The 16,640-nt window shown below is 42.4% G+C and overlaps 1 protein-coding gene across 3 annotated transcripts; it reads left to right on the top strand.

The window, feature by feature from the left end:
* The first annotated feature begins 1,594 nt into the window (after positions 1 to 1,594).
* On the top strand, positions 1,595 to 14,920 carry LOC121611491 (ETS-related transcription factor Elf-2-like). 3 transcript variants are annotated; one of them, XM_041944071.1, is made up of 9 exons: positions 1,595 to 1,875; positions 4,178 to 4,261; positions 5,817 to 6,108; positions 8,429 to 8,536; positions 10,989 to 11,102; positions 11,959 to 12,042; positions 12,384 to 12,576; positions 12,723 to 12,977; positions 13,673 to 14,920. In XM_041944071.1, the coding sequence occupies exons 2-9, from the start codon at positions 4,187 to 4,189 to the stop codon at positions 14,244 to 14,246; spliced, it is 1,695 nt and encodes a 564-aa protein (XP_041800005.1). In that variant the 5' UTR covers positions 1,595 to 1,875; positions 4,178 to 4,186; the 3' UTR covers positions 14,247 to 14,920. The 3 variants fall into 3 exon arrangements, with proteins under 3 accessions (XP_041800005.1, XP_041800003.1, XP_041800004.1); XM_041944069.1 differs by having other exon boundaries at positions 10,986 to 11,102; XM_041944070.1 differs by having other exon boundaries at positions 1,595 to 1,880; positions 10,986 to 11,102.
* Positions 14,921 to 16,640: the final 1,720 nt, after the last annotated feature.

Here is a 16,640-nt window from a genome sequence, read left to right as displayed (position 1 = left end):
CACCCAGTCATGATGAAGCAAATGAGCTGAGTTTTTAAATATTAAAATCTTAATAATAGCCGAATTTGTGTTTTTTGGCTTCCTTGGTGAATATTTATTATTTAATATTTAGAGAAATGGACTTCAGAGTCCTAATGCCAAACCATTTTCCCTAAACAATTGCTTCTGAACACAGTTGTTGCTGTTTATGCAATGTCACATAGGCTCGCTTTCAGGTGCCTGCCACTGAAACACTGCTGCCACCCCCATACCGGGGAGGTGAATGAAATCTGACTTTAAGATCCTTCAGCAAAACTAGCACTAGTGCTATTTGAAGATACTCCATAGCGAGTAAAAGTCCTGCACATTACAAATGCCACCTATGTAAACATACTAATGTGTGATTAGCAAAATGTACTTTCAAGTATCATCAGGAAATTGGATCCAATGGCAGTTGTACTACTGTATATGTTATTGAATTATTGTTCATGCACTAATGTGTAAGTAACATTATACTGTAGTTGGTTGAGGTGTGGCTAATTTTAGCCATCTGTACATTGAGCTGTTTCATCTGTGGCAGTGTATAATATTTTATAAAATCATCATATTGTCATTAGTTTTGTATGTAAAATATTAATCTGATTTATTTTACAAAAATACAAAATAGCATCTATCCTGATGAAGCTGCAATCATAACTAATATGACAACAGGCTTATTTGTTATGTTGTGAAAATAATAAACTGCCTCGCTCATGCCTCTCAGCATGGCATGATTAACCTGCATGGGCAAAAATGAGCTGCTGGGCCCTCTATAATACCCTGATACCCTAACTCTCATTGTGTACAGTATTCCTAAAGAAATAAATAAAGAGCTTCTGTAACAGTGAATTTTTCCATTGTGAGATTGATAAAGTCTTATCTTATTTTATCTTATCTTAAATGCCACCTTTTAAAAACTAGATTTTGTCACCCCTGTCAAGACTTTGGAAGATTCACATTTGATTTGAGTAATTCAGATCTCTAAAGCCCCCTAAATTAACATCAGATAAATTGTGTTTTTGCATGAAACAGGGTCTGTAGACTTTGTTTCCCATTGCTTACACTGAAATGCATTAGGAAAGGATCTCTTCATGGCTTGTATGAACAGGAGGAATGATTCCATTTAGTAAAAACTCCTTACATTGCATTGTTCATATGGGCACCTGACTACTGTATTAAAACATACTTGAAAAACTGTGAACCTCCCCTTTAATAATAACAGTGATCAAATTAAATGAATGAAATTTTTGAACTTACCTCAACGATAATGTGATTAATTAGGCTACTCAAATATTTATTTATTGGGATCACTGTTGGTGATTCTGTAATTACAGGTTCGATTTATTTTAAGGGTAAATTACGATCCAGTGGATCCACGTTTACATGTTACCAGAAAATACGTACGAAGTTTAACGCTTTTGCCTCTTTACTGAATATGTGAACAAACCGACATTGAGCAGATCTTGGATCTGGGACACTTTTCCAGATTCCAGAGTGTACTGTACAGGGTTGCGCTCCTTCACTGTCGATGGGGATCGTCCCTCTGACGTCACGGCGCTCTGTGCTTTGACCCGCTGGATCCGGTGTAGTGAAGAGGCGGCGCGCCGGAAAGATACAGGATAGCAAGAAACGAGCAACTTGAGGGCCTTCATCCGCTCTCACCCTGCAGATATCAACACGGGGCGAACATTGGTGTCTGCTAAGTGATCTTGAGGGACGAAGGACTAGCGAACACTCGTGTATGCAAGCGAAGTAAGGGTTTTGGCCTTGTCAACTTGGCTAACTGACGTTAGCTAACGCCAGGCCCAGCTAGTGCTAGCCGTGGAGCTTACTTTTCGCTAGCAAAAGCAAAACAAGGTAAGGTGGGTGTACTCATTGCATCTGTTGGCTCTGATAAATCACAACTCCCAAAGCAGATCTCATAAATTGCCGTATTGGACAGTCAGTGACAGTGTAATGTTACTCTCGTTACTAAATTTTGGTTAAATATACACATTTACGTTAGCTAGCTGTCTGCTAACTATTGGGCGCTCGGTAAGTAACCTTAATGCTAGCCATTGCTAAGTTATTAGGTTTTGCCTAATCTTCGTTTTTAAAATGAGAATACAGTGTTTTTTTTTACTTTCATGAGGCTGAATATGTGACGTTCCATACGGAACTGCATAACGTTAGCAGCAGTAGGAACAAAGTTGATGAAGTCTTGATAAGTAAGTAGCTAGCAGAAGCATTGTTGTTAGCTAACAAGTTAGCTGGGGATGTAGAGCTGCAGCTACAGAGTCAGTGAACACATAGACGCGCAGACCCGCTCAGATAGTAAACATTAGCTTGTATGGTGAGAATAGTCAGTGCACGCCTTCTCCCCAGACAGTCGGCGGTGTCTGACATGATGGGGCACTGCCTATATTTTAGTTGCTCTTTCTGTTTTGATTTAGTCGTGCTGGCAGTTAGCCAACGGTAACGTTACGATTTTCGTCTTTGCATCATGAGTTGCAGATGTATTCACGATACTTGCCTTGTTTACATTAAGTGATGAGCTATGAGAAAAACACCTTCTAAAATCTCAATTTAATTGTACTTTTGGTCATTTCGTTTGCGTATAAGATCAATACGAGACTAGGAGCCTCTGAGCCATTGTTCAACTCTGCACACATACTTGGAGCAATAGCAATGTCATATTTATGAGTTATAGTAGTATAGTTAATACTATTATACTCAGTCCAACCCACCGAATTTATCACAGAAGTCTAGTGTGAACAGTGTGAAGCAGTGTTAATGAAATTGTTATGTTTACATAACAGGAAAGTTTTTACTGTGCTCATCTAGATTAAATTATGAGAGAAAGGTATAAACAGAAAATCAGCACATATGTTGGATGTGACCCTTGCGCAATGAAGAGGAGCAATTTTTGAACTGAACTGAAAGATTTGGCTGCTTTTGAGGCAGTAGATATAACCAACTACCTGATAATTCAGACGTCGTTCTACTCTACAAACGAATTGAAAGCATACAAAAGTATGGAGGCATACAAGTTTTTGTTAATGGCTGGGTCCACGACCTCAGTACCAAGGTGCTCTAGGATGACTGTCCTTTCATGTTTGCTAGGTGGAGTAGGTTTTATTGTTCAGCGGAATAACCTAGCTTAACGTTTACAGTAGAATGTTTGCAAGATTACTTGTGAATCATCACAAAACAAGACAGAGAAGTCATTGCAGTCCATTTCAGTTGCATGGCAGGTTAAATTATTTATGTTCACCTGTCTTTCATGAAACCTTTGACCCTGATTTATCAAGTGTTGATTGTGTTGCTTGTAGCCATTACTTTAACTCTATTACCATATATTTAAAACAATAGCTAATGTTACACCATTTCCACCAAAATCAGACTCGGCCCCTCCGGGCCGCAGACGAAGGTTCACAAGCCATTTTTTTCCTGTGTTTTTTTTTGGAAATTTCTTGCATTTTTCACCCATGTGAACAACTCTTGGTACTCTAGAAAAACTCGTTGTGGTTTCTTAGTTTAATTGATTAGAGCAACCATAAATAATGCAAAACATAAGCATTTTGAGTGTGTGTTTTTGTGCTCCTATGGAGAAAATCACTTCCTGCCCTCCATTTGCAGTTCACACCACAACAAAAGAGTGATGTGACATCATAGGCAAACAAGCAATTGATATCATTATTATTTTGTATCAATAATTGATGGTCGTATTGTCTCAAGTATTTGTGAGGTGACTCCTTCGTTGGTTGTTGCAGCCTGTGACTGCAGTATAAAGATATTCTTGCCCCTCAGTTTCATGCTTGATGAAGGTCTAAGTTGCATTTTTGATAAATTTATGCTGGTTTCATTGAAATCAAATGCCTGCTGTTGGCTGAAACTGACTGTATCTTAAGACTACAGTTGCCAGAAAATGTTAGACTGGAGTGTGATGTGGTGTTCAATCCCCAGAACAAAGTGCACAACATTACATGGACTAAGTCATGAGGAGAGCAGACACCCATGGGGCTTTCACATGACCCCACCCCCTGCACAATAAACACACAAATACACACTCCAAACTTGCATATAAGCCACATTACCAAATCATGCTTAGAAATCTTTTAGCTCTGTTATGTTAGCAATGCCCTCTCCATCCTGACTGCCTGTACTTTTGTTTTGGTAGGAATGAGTGATGACCTCTGTGGTAGTGTCAGACGGTGGTGGGAACATAGTGGAGTATGTCACTGTGGTGGAGGAGCCCCAGCAGGTAAGCCTGTATATGTACTGTAAGTCAGCAAAACTGTTGAAGAGATACTGGAGGTTGTGCCAATCGTTGCAAAATCAGTGGAAGAAGAGCAGAGTAGAGTGAATTCAGCTTTGCTCTATGAAGTACTTGTGCTGAAGGGGCGTTTTGTCCCAGCTGAAATATATGATCGTAAACATCTTCGTGGAAAACTATCAAGGATCAATTGTTAGAATTAAAGGTACTGTGTGGAATTTTCACAAAATCCCCGTTATTAATAACACTGATAGCTGTTGTGGGACTGCAGTCAGCATCCTGTTGCACGCACTCACCCCTCCTTTCAGCATCGGTCAAAACTGCGACAGTCACACAAGACCGAAGTGAATGCTGGAAAATAAAGTACAGTCATATTTAGAATTATGTTACTATCTGTAATGTACTTATTAGGGATGTCAGTTTCTGCTACTTTTGCTTTTGACACCTTCTAACTGTTAGTTGTTATTGTGGAAAGGATCTCTACGGAGTTACCTTTTTTTTAAAGATTAAGATCTTTTTTCTTTAGCCACAAACTGCTGCTATATCACTCTCCATAGTCACCAGACTCCATTTACAGGAATGGTGATTTTATCATTGTAAAACACACTTCATTCAAACTGGACAGTAACAAAGTATAACTCACCAAAACCATCTTGGTTCATCCTTACACTGGTCCATATATACCAACTCTGGTTTGGTCAAAACAAACCCTTAGACTTGGGAGAGGAGTGAGAGAAGCAGCTGGGAAACAACATGTAGAGCTGGGGTATTTTTATATCTAACTTAAGGGTATTTGAATGTATTCACAATGTCAACAAAAGAGTGGAAAGCAATGTACAAGCAAGCAGAAAAGAGTACCAACACGCCCACTCTCTCGCTGTGTAGCAGGGGAGCAGTGCAGACACTGCACGACAGTGTGTAAATGTGACTTAAGGGATAGCCAAATCTACACCGGTGAACACATTTCTACTGTCGGAGGGAATATACCGTCATGCTGCTCCACCCCACTTGCTAGCACCATACTGAATGTTGGGAATTTCTATTGTAAAATATATAGTAGTAGTTAAGTATTGAAAGTGTAGAAAAGGTGCCTAATTTTGGTATCCTGTCATTGGATTATTTTGAGGAAATAACATAACTAATCAAATCATTTCGAACAAAAACAATGAAGGAGATCCTTTAAAATACACTGGTCATTAGTGATTGGTTGTTGGGTAAGCACATTCAAAGCTCATTTACTTTTATGTAAAGCTGTGATTGGTCAAATGACCACTCACTTAACGGTCAATCCAAAGAGCTACAGGCACAGGAGAGTACATTCACTGGGTATTGACAACTTCCTTCAAAGAAGATGGGAAGAACAAATAAGATCAATGGTTAAAAATTCCACAGCATAGGCTAAAGTCTGGTTGCATACAACATGTGTCTATTTTCTTGATTAGCAATGACAACATTATACTCACCAAGTTAATTGCTGTGATCTGGGAACGGTCACATCACTAAATATATCTTTTTTTTCACATCTTTTCAAACTTGTGTTCAGTGTGAGCAGCAGCCTGTCGAGGAGGAGGAGGAGGAGGAGGAGGAAGAAGTGGTTCAGCAGGAAATTGAGGCGGTGATCATAGAGGGCGGAGAGGAGGTGGAGGAAGATGTGGAAGAGGAGGAGGGTGTGGTGCTGCAGGAGGAGGGATGTCCGGCAGTGATCGTGGAAGAGGTGCCCAGCGCCCAGGTGGAGGAGTGCTACTCGGCACAGGTCCTGGTCTATGATGATGAGACGTACCTGATGCAGGATGTGGCCGAGGAGCAGGAGGTGGTCACAGAGGTGGCTGAAACTGGTGAGGCTGAGTTCTCTGAATGTTAAATCTGACAAAGCGGATGGCTTCATAGATAATTGAGGTTGTTTTGAAAAAGTTCAGACATACTGAACAGGATAATAATGTGATTTTAACATTGCATAGGCTGTTCAGTAGTTCCACTTCCATTTATTCTCTCCACTTATTACAGCCCCAACAGCTGGGAAATATCATTTATTCATTTTATGCCACAGTCATGTATAGTATTTAGTGTTCTGGTGGTAATGTCAGCAGGTGAAATCTGATGCTCAGCTATAAATCCAGATTTTTCTGAAGGCATATCCAGCAGGACTTCAGTGACATGAAAGTAATATTCCTTTGTCTCTCTGCTGATCCTTCATTTATCTCAATGCATGCTAAATGTCAATGTACAACATTGACCTTGAAGTCGTGGTAAGGGAGGGGTCAGAGAATTCAATGGAACTGAACTTTGAAAGTCAAACAACGCTAATTTTGATTTGAAAGAGGAGGTCATATGCCAGTAAGAATCTATGCTATTGTGTGTACAGTGGAAAAAAATTAGTGTGTAGTTTCTTTTTAACTACTTTATTTGGCCCAGAGGCTGCTGTGACACACAGAATGTGTCACAAATTGAAGGTTAGCCCACTTCTCAGAACCTTTGTCATCCCACTGGAGTTTGCAGGCTAAGTTGTGTGTGATGGCCAAAGTCCTGCTGCTTCAGAGCTTCATACCTCTCTGCCACTCTGTGTCACTCTGTTTGTCAACCCATGCTCACTTTCGAGCCATCCAATAACATCTGAAGGATTTGATTTATGTCCTATCTACATTACACAAGATGAACAGTCCTCATACTGTGCAGACACTGTACAGTTGATTTCCCAGAAGTATATTGATAGTATACTGGTACTTTACATGTTCTGGTTCAAACTCTAGACTTGACTGTGATAGAAACTGAAACTAAAACTGAACTTTGGAGCAAAACAGACTGGTCCACATCCTCCAGCTGTGGCTGTAAATTCTTCCCTTTTTTTCTTGCTTCATGGTCAGCATTTTTGTTAGAACAAGTGAACAAAAATGCTTCCTTTCTCTTTTTTTAGAATGGGCCGTCTTGGAATTGTCAATGAACAAAATCTTTCAGGGGTTTGTTTATGTTCAGTGTGAGTGCTCATATTCCATTGAGTGTGAGCGTGAAAATTGTTTGTGCTGCACAGAATGGTTGATTAAACCGTGCAGTGTAAATTACGCAAAGCATAAGATTAATAAAATTGTATGGTGTCTGACCATCTTAATGTGAAGCCTGTACATATAAATAAAACAAACTGAAAAGCTGCTACGAGAGCCAAAGGCTGCAAGCTACATAAACTTGTTCTCTGAGCTAATGTGAGATTTCTGCAGACAGCCGTCTTATAACTGATGTGATGTGTCAGCAAGCAGCAGGAATATGTTGTCAACTAGAGCCCCCAATGTCATTTAACATGTGATAATAACCTGTCCTATATGAATGTAATAAGCATTAACTACACTTTCCTGATAAACTGCACTTATTAAATAATTCCATTAGAAAGGATGTAAGCACAACCTTATTAGTGGTAATAATTCCTCTGAAGCTTGACCTGTCAGCCTAGTCAAGCTGCACTTTACCAGTATTTGTGATCGCGGCCCTGTTTCTCAACCTTATGAGGTGATTTAACATTTGTGAGGAACATGTAAGGAAAACACTCAATTGAAATCCAGTTCTTCATGAGCATTTAATTGGACTTGTCATTATGTGATGTTGTTTTTTTGTGCCACTAATAATATAACTTTTTATGAATCCAAAATAGAACACTATGCAGTCTGTTTTCCTAACTGTAATTATATCAGCATTGTTTTAGTTGTTGAAATCATTTTAAATTTAGCTCCATGTAATCGTCTAAAAATATCTTCCAGTTCACTTGAAATCTGCACAAGTGTTATGCCATTTGTATTAATGTTCACTTAGTGGTACATTAAGTGCTCTTATTTCCCCTCAAACTGCTGCTGACGTGCACGACAGCAGTAGACTGCCCTCTGCTGGCAGAAATGGCATTTAACAATAAAGACCAGATTACAGGAAACCAGAATGGAGGAACAGACTGCCTCTTCAAACCTAAAACAAGGAAGTTAACATTTCAAAATAGTTAAGGTTGCAGCACTGCACTGTTGTGAATATAGCCTTTCCTCACCAGAAAAGGTTCTTAGTGTTGCTTCGTTCTTTGGTGTCACGCTTCTAGTTGGATTGCCTCTCCTGAGGGCACATGTGTTATTTTCAGAGGTGTGTGTGTGTGTGTGCTGACAACTTTCTCTCTGCTGCTCTTCTCAGTGGAGATGTCGGGTCATGACATGGTCTGTTTTGACAAAACATTTGAAGCAGCCGAAGCTCTTCTCCACATGGAGTCTCCTGGAGGACTGCACAACGAACGCAGCACAGGTAAACACACTGTCAGTATTTCCTCCACTGTTTGATAGGCACAGCAGTCTGAGTCATATGGACAGTGAAGTGAAGTTGATAATAACCACCAGTATGTGTTATCTGTGCATCTTAGATGTCAAGTGATTACAGCAGGCAGTATGAAGATAAATCACAAATTTATCTTGAGGAACAAAATCAGTTAAAATAATGCATTTGCTTGTACAAACCAGTCAGCAGAAGAAAAGGCAAAGTGTAAACATATATAGTTTTCAATGAAAAATATGAATTATGTGATTCCCAAACTATTTAAACATGGTTTTCAAAGGTGCCCTTACACTTAATGAAGACAGCTATATGTTATTGTGATAATGTAATAATGACAAACCGTGGTTTGACATGAAAATTATGTGATATTAGACTGACTAATGATACTGTTGACAGCTCAGCTAATGTTTGCTTTAGCTTCATAGACTGACAGGACAGACTGCTTCACAACGCTGAATCCCAGAGGTCTCTTAGTTCTGGTAACAAGTTCTGGACAGTTGTATTTAAGGTTATTAGTCTAAATGATCAGATCAGTCTAAAATGACAATAATTGTTGTGGCCCTATTTAAAAATACAAGAGTAGCCTAATGTATGGCATGGTAGTATTCAACATATCAGTACTTCCTACTCTCTTGCAGAGCAGATGCTTTTCTGCTTGCTCTCTTCTTTGCTTCCCTTCTTTTGCTCATTTGTTATTTCTACTAAAAGTCCCAGAAAGCGGATCCTTGATACTTATAAGTACTTATATGCAAAACATATGACCCACTGAATGAATAAAGGTGTGACAATACTAAACAATTATGATTGGGGGGTCTATAATTGCAAAGATTGAACACATCTGTCAGGGAGCTAACAGTGCTGTTGCCAGTTATCCACTCTACACATCCAAGTAAAAGGAAGCTTATCATTAATGCAGGATCTTTTGACATTCTGCGAAGGAAAACTGGTTCGCAGGACCTGAAAAAAGTTTTTGCCTGCTACTGGAGAAACTGAGCGACTGCTACAACATGTATTCTTATCAGGGCCCATTTCAACCTTGGGGAAAGAAATCAAATTTTTCCACCACCTACTTCTTTGCCCTAAATACAGGACTGACAGTGGTATTGTCAGTGCTCATCATTGCATTGTATCATAGTTCACTATAGTATAAACAAAGAAGCCTCGACTATAACAAATCAGTAGGTCTGGCAAAAAAGGATTCTCACGTTTATTACTGTGTCTCAAGTCCTGAAGACAGCTGTTGTAAAACCTTTACTAAAGAAACCCAACCTAGAAGGTAATGCACTCACCAACTTCAAGCCAATATCCATCCTTCCATTCACCAGTAAGATTACTGGAAAAGAACGCTATGATCCTTTGCTGCTGGTTTGTTGAAGGTTTCCAGCAACAGCCAAAAGAAAATCACGGATGCAGCCATTTTTTGTTTATCCCTTAAAGCTCTGGAACACACTACCTATAGATATCAGGAAAGCCAGCTCGCTGAATATTTTTAAAGGAAAACTAAAAACGTATTTCTTTACATTAGCCTTTAACAATCTATGATGTCCTGATACAGGCCTGAAACTTTTGCACTGCTGTACTTCTTTTAAAAAGTTGCATTTGACTTGAATTCATGTATTCTATTTACTCTGTTTTAAACATTTTATTACTACTGTGCAGTGGGTTTTATTTTCCATCTTATGCATTCTCTTTATTCTATTTTCCTACTTATTTTTATCTTAGTTTTACTGTTTTTACTATTTTCCCTGTTTTGTCCTTTTTTAATTGAAGTACGTGGTGCATGTGATTTCTTTGTTGTAAAGCAGTTTGAGCTGCAATTCTTGTATGAAAGGTGCAATACAAACAAAGCTTGTTATTATTAATATAAATGAAACAACACAGCGAGTGGATTGAATGTTAAAACTGATGATGAGCTGAATAGTTTTTTCTTTGGATCACTTTTAGTCTTAGGTTTAGTATCAGTTTGTCGTGTGCAGAGTGAGTGTAGTTGACTCATGCTGAACAGCTAAGTCCACAAGATCAAACAGAGGCCCAGGAAGCACCAGTGTGTAGCCAAGATCTACTTTCTGCTCTAAATTTGAGCCAAATATGAACAGATCAGTGTGTGCAGTCACGCTGTGCAGTATGAACAGAGCCGTGTGTCTTTGATGAGTGTGTTCAGATCCTGTCTCTTCAGCTCTTTCTGTGAGGAACCAGTTAGTAGCCATGAGGCTAGTCATTTCATGTGAGGGTCTGCTGTCTGCATGTTCGTGTGTCACAGACACACATGGCCCTGTAGAAGTACTTTATGATGCCTAACAGTTAACAAGCATCTTAATAAAGATGCTATTGCAGACCCTAAGTATGGTCTCCCTTTGGGTGTTTCACTTCACAACCCAGCAGGAAGAGAATATTGTAAATGTTGTGTTTTGTTTGAACCCAGCAGAGGATGTGATGATGGAGACGGTGGTGGAGGTGTCTACGGAGTGTGGAACCATAGAGGAGGAGTCCTTCCCCATCCCTCCAGAATGTGAACCTGCTGCCAAAAAGAAGAGAGGAGGTCAGTGTCAGTGCTCAGGTTCTCCATACAACAACCATATGCTATTTGAGCCATAGGACGTAGGATCTGTAGATTTCATACATAGCCAGACTGCATTCAGATACGTATTTGTGCCAGTACTGAACTTATAGACGAAGGCACGAATGGCCAGCCACAGTTTTTGCCTGCTGTTTAGGTTCAGTAGCTAAGGCCAAAGTGTCTTTAGATTATGTTTTATCTGGACATCTCACATTTCCCAACCATAATTACATCTCATCTACTCATGCCAGTTTTGGTTAATTTTGCTTTTGATAGCCAGGCAGCCTTTAACTGGTAACTAACTGGTTATTTTTTTTGCTGAGGAACATACTGTACTGCATCTCCCAGTTAGTCGAGTCCTGGAAGATTTCAATGTCCCGGACAAATGGGACATAACCCTCTCAGCCTCTCAGCCAGCATCTTAGCATTTAGCCAAACCCAGTTCATTTGGGTCTCAATCATAAGGCACTCCAACTGGGTGATGGCCTTGGAACCAGTCTAAGGCGTCACACTATTTGTATGCAAATGAACCTATAGACCAACATGTTTAACTAGTCAAATATATTCTTGGTGGTTTAACGATTAATAGTTAAGCATCTCTAGTCTCAGTAGTGCAGCAGTAGGGTCAGTGAATTGGGTGAGAACACTACAAGGCCAACAACAAAACATCAAGCTTGTTTGAAAATGACCATGGACTTAAGTCTACAATGTGAGGAGCATGTGACAGTGCAAACACCTATTGGGTGTTAAAATTCTTACAAAAAGGATGTGACAAGGCTTCCACTGACTATTGATCTTGACTGTGTGTGTTTGTGTTTGTATTTATGTTTGTGTGCAGGTGGGCGTAAGCCAAAGACACACCAGCCTGCTTCCAACGGCTCGTTTGACCTGGGGATCAAGAAGAGGCCGAGGGAGGGCAAAGGTTTGTTCCAGCTCACAAGTACACAGGGTGCCATGTAGTGATTTGTGGTTTGAATTCTATCTAGAGAACTCTGTTCTGTACATTTTTTTCCCAATCTCACTTCCCTGACTTCCCTGAATTTGAACTCTCTGAACATGGCCCAAATGTTTTACAGTGCATCTTTTTTGTCCATAACAGTTGCTGTTGTATCAGATAAGTCTTATTATTTATTTATCATGATGTGTGAGGTGCGAGGGAGTTCTCAGTGTAATTGATCCTGTCAGTCTGATCATCATTGTGACGGTAGCTGTACAGTATGATACAGAGCTTTGGGATTTCATGGTGTACTTTGTGTCCTAAAGGCAACACCACCTACCTGTGGGAGTTCCTGCTGGAACTGCTGCAGGATAAGAACACGTGTCCCAGGTACATAAAGTGGATGCAGAGGGAGAAGGGCATCTTCAAACTGGTCGACTCCAAGGCTGTGTCCAAACTGTGGGGGAAACATAAGAACAAGCCTGACATGAACTACGAGACCATGGGCCGAGCCCTGAGGTCAGCCTGTCCACACCACAAACACCCAGTCCTGCATAGTCCTGAGAGACAGAGACAGTGACACAGCTTTCATATTCTGTGTGTGTGTGTGTGTGTGTGTGTGTGTGTGTGTGTGTGTGTGTGTGTGTGTGTGTGTGTGTGTGTAGGTATTACTACCAGCGAGGCATCCTGGCGAAAGTGGAGGGTCAGCGGCTGGCCTACCAGTTTAAGGACATGCCCAAGAACATCCGGGTGATTGATGATGAGGAGGACGGAGAGGAGGTGGAGGACGGCGAGGGAGTGGTGACCATCCAGCACCCAGCTCACCAGCAGGGCCCTGCCAGCCTTGGTACCAACTCCCCCGCTGCCACCCAGCCTCAGCAGACCTACGTCACTGTCATCCCCAGCAATGCCGCCTCCAGGTCTCTGCTCACTGTTTCTCTAGATTGGTGTTAACGCTCTTCGAACATGACATTAGACAACGAAATGGTCCTGTTCATTCTCATCCAGCTAACTTGGTTTTTACGTTTGTGATAATGAGGAAGTTACCTTTCTTTAATAAAAACTAACCTGGTGATGTAAATATATTGGCAACCGTACACGTTGGTCTCAATGTCTGAATAAGATCCTAAGTCACTTTTACAAAGGAGTCACGAGAATCTGATGAGGTCGGACCTGAATCATTCCTGTAGCACTTGGACCACAGCACATGTCTGAACTGAGTGCTGTCACTGCATCAGCACAACATTCAATAAACAGATAGAGAAATCAATTGTACTCCTCCTATCACCTTGTTAGCGGTAACATCTATTTATCATCCGTTATGCCCAGAAAGTAAATGGCAAAATGAATTTTAATCCCATTAGTGATGCAGCCTGTCCTCTACCTTCATATCATTATCTTCCAACACCAGCAGGTGCAAAACAATGCAAACATTGAAACTGACAATGAAACTTGAACGGCTAAATTGCATTCAGCCATCATCCATTTCAATATTTCCTCCTGTGCTTTTCTGGCTGTGACAGTGTGTTTTGTGTAAATCATGTAAATCACAGAACTGTAATGCTGTGCACAGCAGGGATGTAACAACTTTGCCTCCCTGTGCTTTCTCCCGCAGGCCCATCCGAGCCATGCCAGTGGTCATGACCAACTCACTGGGTCAGGTGACGTTAAACTCCTCCTCCATCCTCACCACGGGAGTCCCAGTAACGGTAGCCAACACTTCTGCAAGCGCTCCCCCCAAACTGGTCATCCAGGCTCTGCCCACCGTGCTGCCCGCCGGCTCCAAAGCAGGAGAGAAAATCACCATCATCACCATCCCAGCCAACCAGCTGGCCACGCTCATGCAGGCCAACCCGTCAGGCCAGATCACGCAGCTCATCCAGGCAAAACCTGTTGCTACACAGGTTTCGCAGGCCGCCGCAAAAGCTGCCACCACCGCGCCTACGGTCCAGCTAACGGCAGGCCGGCCGACACCGCAGCTCATCCTGGCTAAACCGGCAGCAGTAGCCCAGCCGCTGCCACAGCTCTCTGTTCAAGTCAGTCAGCCCTACCCTGCCCCACCCAAAACCCCAACCCGGCCCCAAAAGCCCTCCAGCAGTCAGCCCGAGGCAGCACAATCAGAGGCAGCATCTGAGGCTCCGCCCCCCTCCAGTCCACCAGCAGCATCAGTAGAAACCCCATCATCCTGAGAGCTCCACCCTGAGCCGGGGCCATTGGGGGCGTACAGGAAGTGACTGTGGACACTGTGACGATGTGCACATCCCACCCCCCACAGAGCAGAGTTCCTCTCTGATTGGCTCAGACTGTCAGCCTAATGTTGGTCTCCAGGGAGACATATGCTCTTACTCTGGAGCTGCTGAAGCCCCACAAAGGATTAAAGGGACTATTGTAGAAATACACACACACACACACACACACACACACTCACACAGATCCTTCAGAGCTCAGAAGACATGGGCAGCCTTAGATTGTAAATGAAAAAAACTCCTTTTTGTAATCAAATATAATATAAAAAGCCTGACAAGACTTTGTTGTAAACAGAAATGTAAAAAGCATTTTTTGATACTCAGCAGGTATGTATCAGTACAGACGTAGTTTGAATTCATCTCTTTGTTGCTTCATCTGTTTTAGTCTAATGTTTATTCTGCCGACTTCTGTTACTCCACAGCACTGTCACATTCTCCCAACACTGTCTTTTTTTACTGTTGATAAAAAGGGAGTGAAAGGATGTCTGCGTCAAGATAAGAGAACTAAATGGTGTGCTCCACATCTGAAGTATAATATACTATTTTTTTTCTTGTACTATCAGTGTATTGAAGTAGATTTTACTGAAATATGTATTATAAAAAACAACAAATGTGAATTAAGTGTCTGAAGTTGTGTTATTCAGCAATCTGAAAAATGAAATGCTAGTTGACTCGTTTTAAAGAAATGCTTGAATCCAAATTAAATTGTGCAGATCAGGCCACAGGGGGGCACTGTGCTGCTGGGATTAGAGTTCTGACAGACCTCCTCTATGAGGCTTGTCTGCTTTGTCTATTGCAGAGATGATTTTACTGTTCTGAATGCCAAATATTTAAACAGTTCTGTTGGCACTGGAGACTGCACCAATCACACTTGTTTTATATGTGCAAAGAATCAGAGTGGACAACTTGTGTGGCATTTAGAAACACTGCAAATGAATGAAACACAAGTAAATTAAGAAACATACACTAATTTAACAAAACACATGTTGCATAAAGAAAAACACCAGGAATACAGCAAGTCATTCAGGATAATAGATGTGTAGCAACTGGTGAAAGGCTAATGTTGGGTATATAGTTAGTGTCCAGTAATAGCAGGAATGCCATCCATCCATTCTCTTCCGCTTATCCGGGGCCGGGTCGCGGGGGCAGCAGTCTAAGCAGGGAGGCCCAGACTTCCCTCTCCCCAGACACTTCCTCCAGCTCTTCCGGGGGGAGCCTGAAGCGTTCCCAGGCCAGCCGAGTGACATAGTCCCTCCAGCGTGTCCTGGGTCTTCCCCGGGGCCTCTTCCCGGTGGGGCATGCCCGGAACACCCTCCCAGGAAGGCGTCCAGGAGGCATCCGTTGAAGATGCCCGAGCCACCTCAGCTGGCTCCTCTCGACGTGGAGGAGCAGCGGCTCTACTCTGAGCTCCTCCCGAGTGACAGAGCTCCTCACCCTATCTCTAAGGGAGCGCCCCGCCACCCTGCGGAGGAAACTCATTTCAGCCGCTTGTATCCGAGATCTCGTTCTTTCGGTCATGACCCAAAGTTCATGACCATAGGTGAGGGTAGGAACGTAGATTGACCGGTAAATCGAGAGCTTTGCCTTTCGGCTCAGCTCCTTCTTCACCACAACGGACCGGTACAACGACCGCATTACTGCTGCCGCCGCACCGATCCGCCTGTCAATCTCACGCTCCATCCTTCCCTCACTCGTGAACAAGACCCCAAGATACTTGAACTCCTCCACTTGAGGCAGGAGCTCTCTTCCAACCCAGAGGGGACAAGCCACCCTTTTCCGGTCGAGAACCATGGCCTCGGACTTGGAGGTGCTGATTCTCATCCCAGCCGCTTCACACTCGGCTGCAAACTGCCCCAACACATGCTGGAGGTCCTGGTTCGAAGAAGCCAACAGGACAACATCATCCGCAAAAAGCAGAGATGAGATCCTGTGGTCCCCAAACCAGATTCCCTCCGGCCCTTGGCTGCGCCTAGAAATTCTGTCCATAAAAATAATGAACAGAACCGGTGACAAAGGGCAGCCCTGCCGGAGTCCAACATGCACTGGGAACAAGTCTGACTTACTGCCGGCAATGCGAACCAAGCTCCTGCTCCGGTCATACAGAGACCGGACGGCCCGTAGCAAAGGGCCCCGGACTCCATACTCCCGAAGCACCTCCCACAGAATGCCACGAGGGACACGGTCGAATGCCTTCTCCAAGTCCACAAAACACATGTGGACTGGTTGGGCAAACTCCCATGAACCCTCGAGCACCCTGCGGAGGGTGTAGAGCTGGTCCAGTGTTCCACGGGCAGGACGAAAACCGCATTGTTCCTCCTGAATCCGAGGTTCGACTAT

The sequence above is a fragment of the Chelmon rostratus genome, chromosome 9, assembly GCF_017976325.1.
Source record: "Chelmon rostratus isolate fCheRos1 chromosome 9, fCheRos1.pri, whole genome shotgun sequence".
In the NCBI taxonomy this organism is placed as follows: domain Eukaryota; kingdom Metazoa; phylum Chordata; class Actinopteri; order Chaetodontiformes; family Chaetodontidae; genus Chelmon; species Chelmon rostratus.
This window is presented reverse-complemented; position numbering and strand designations above follow the sequence as displayed.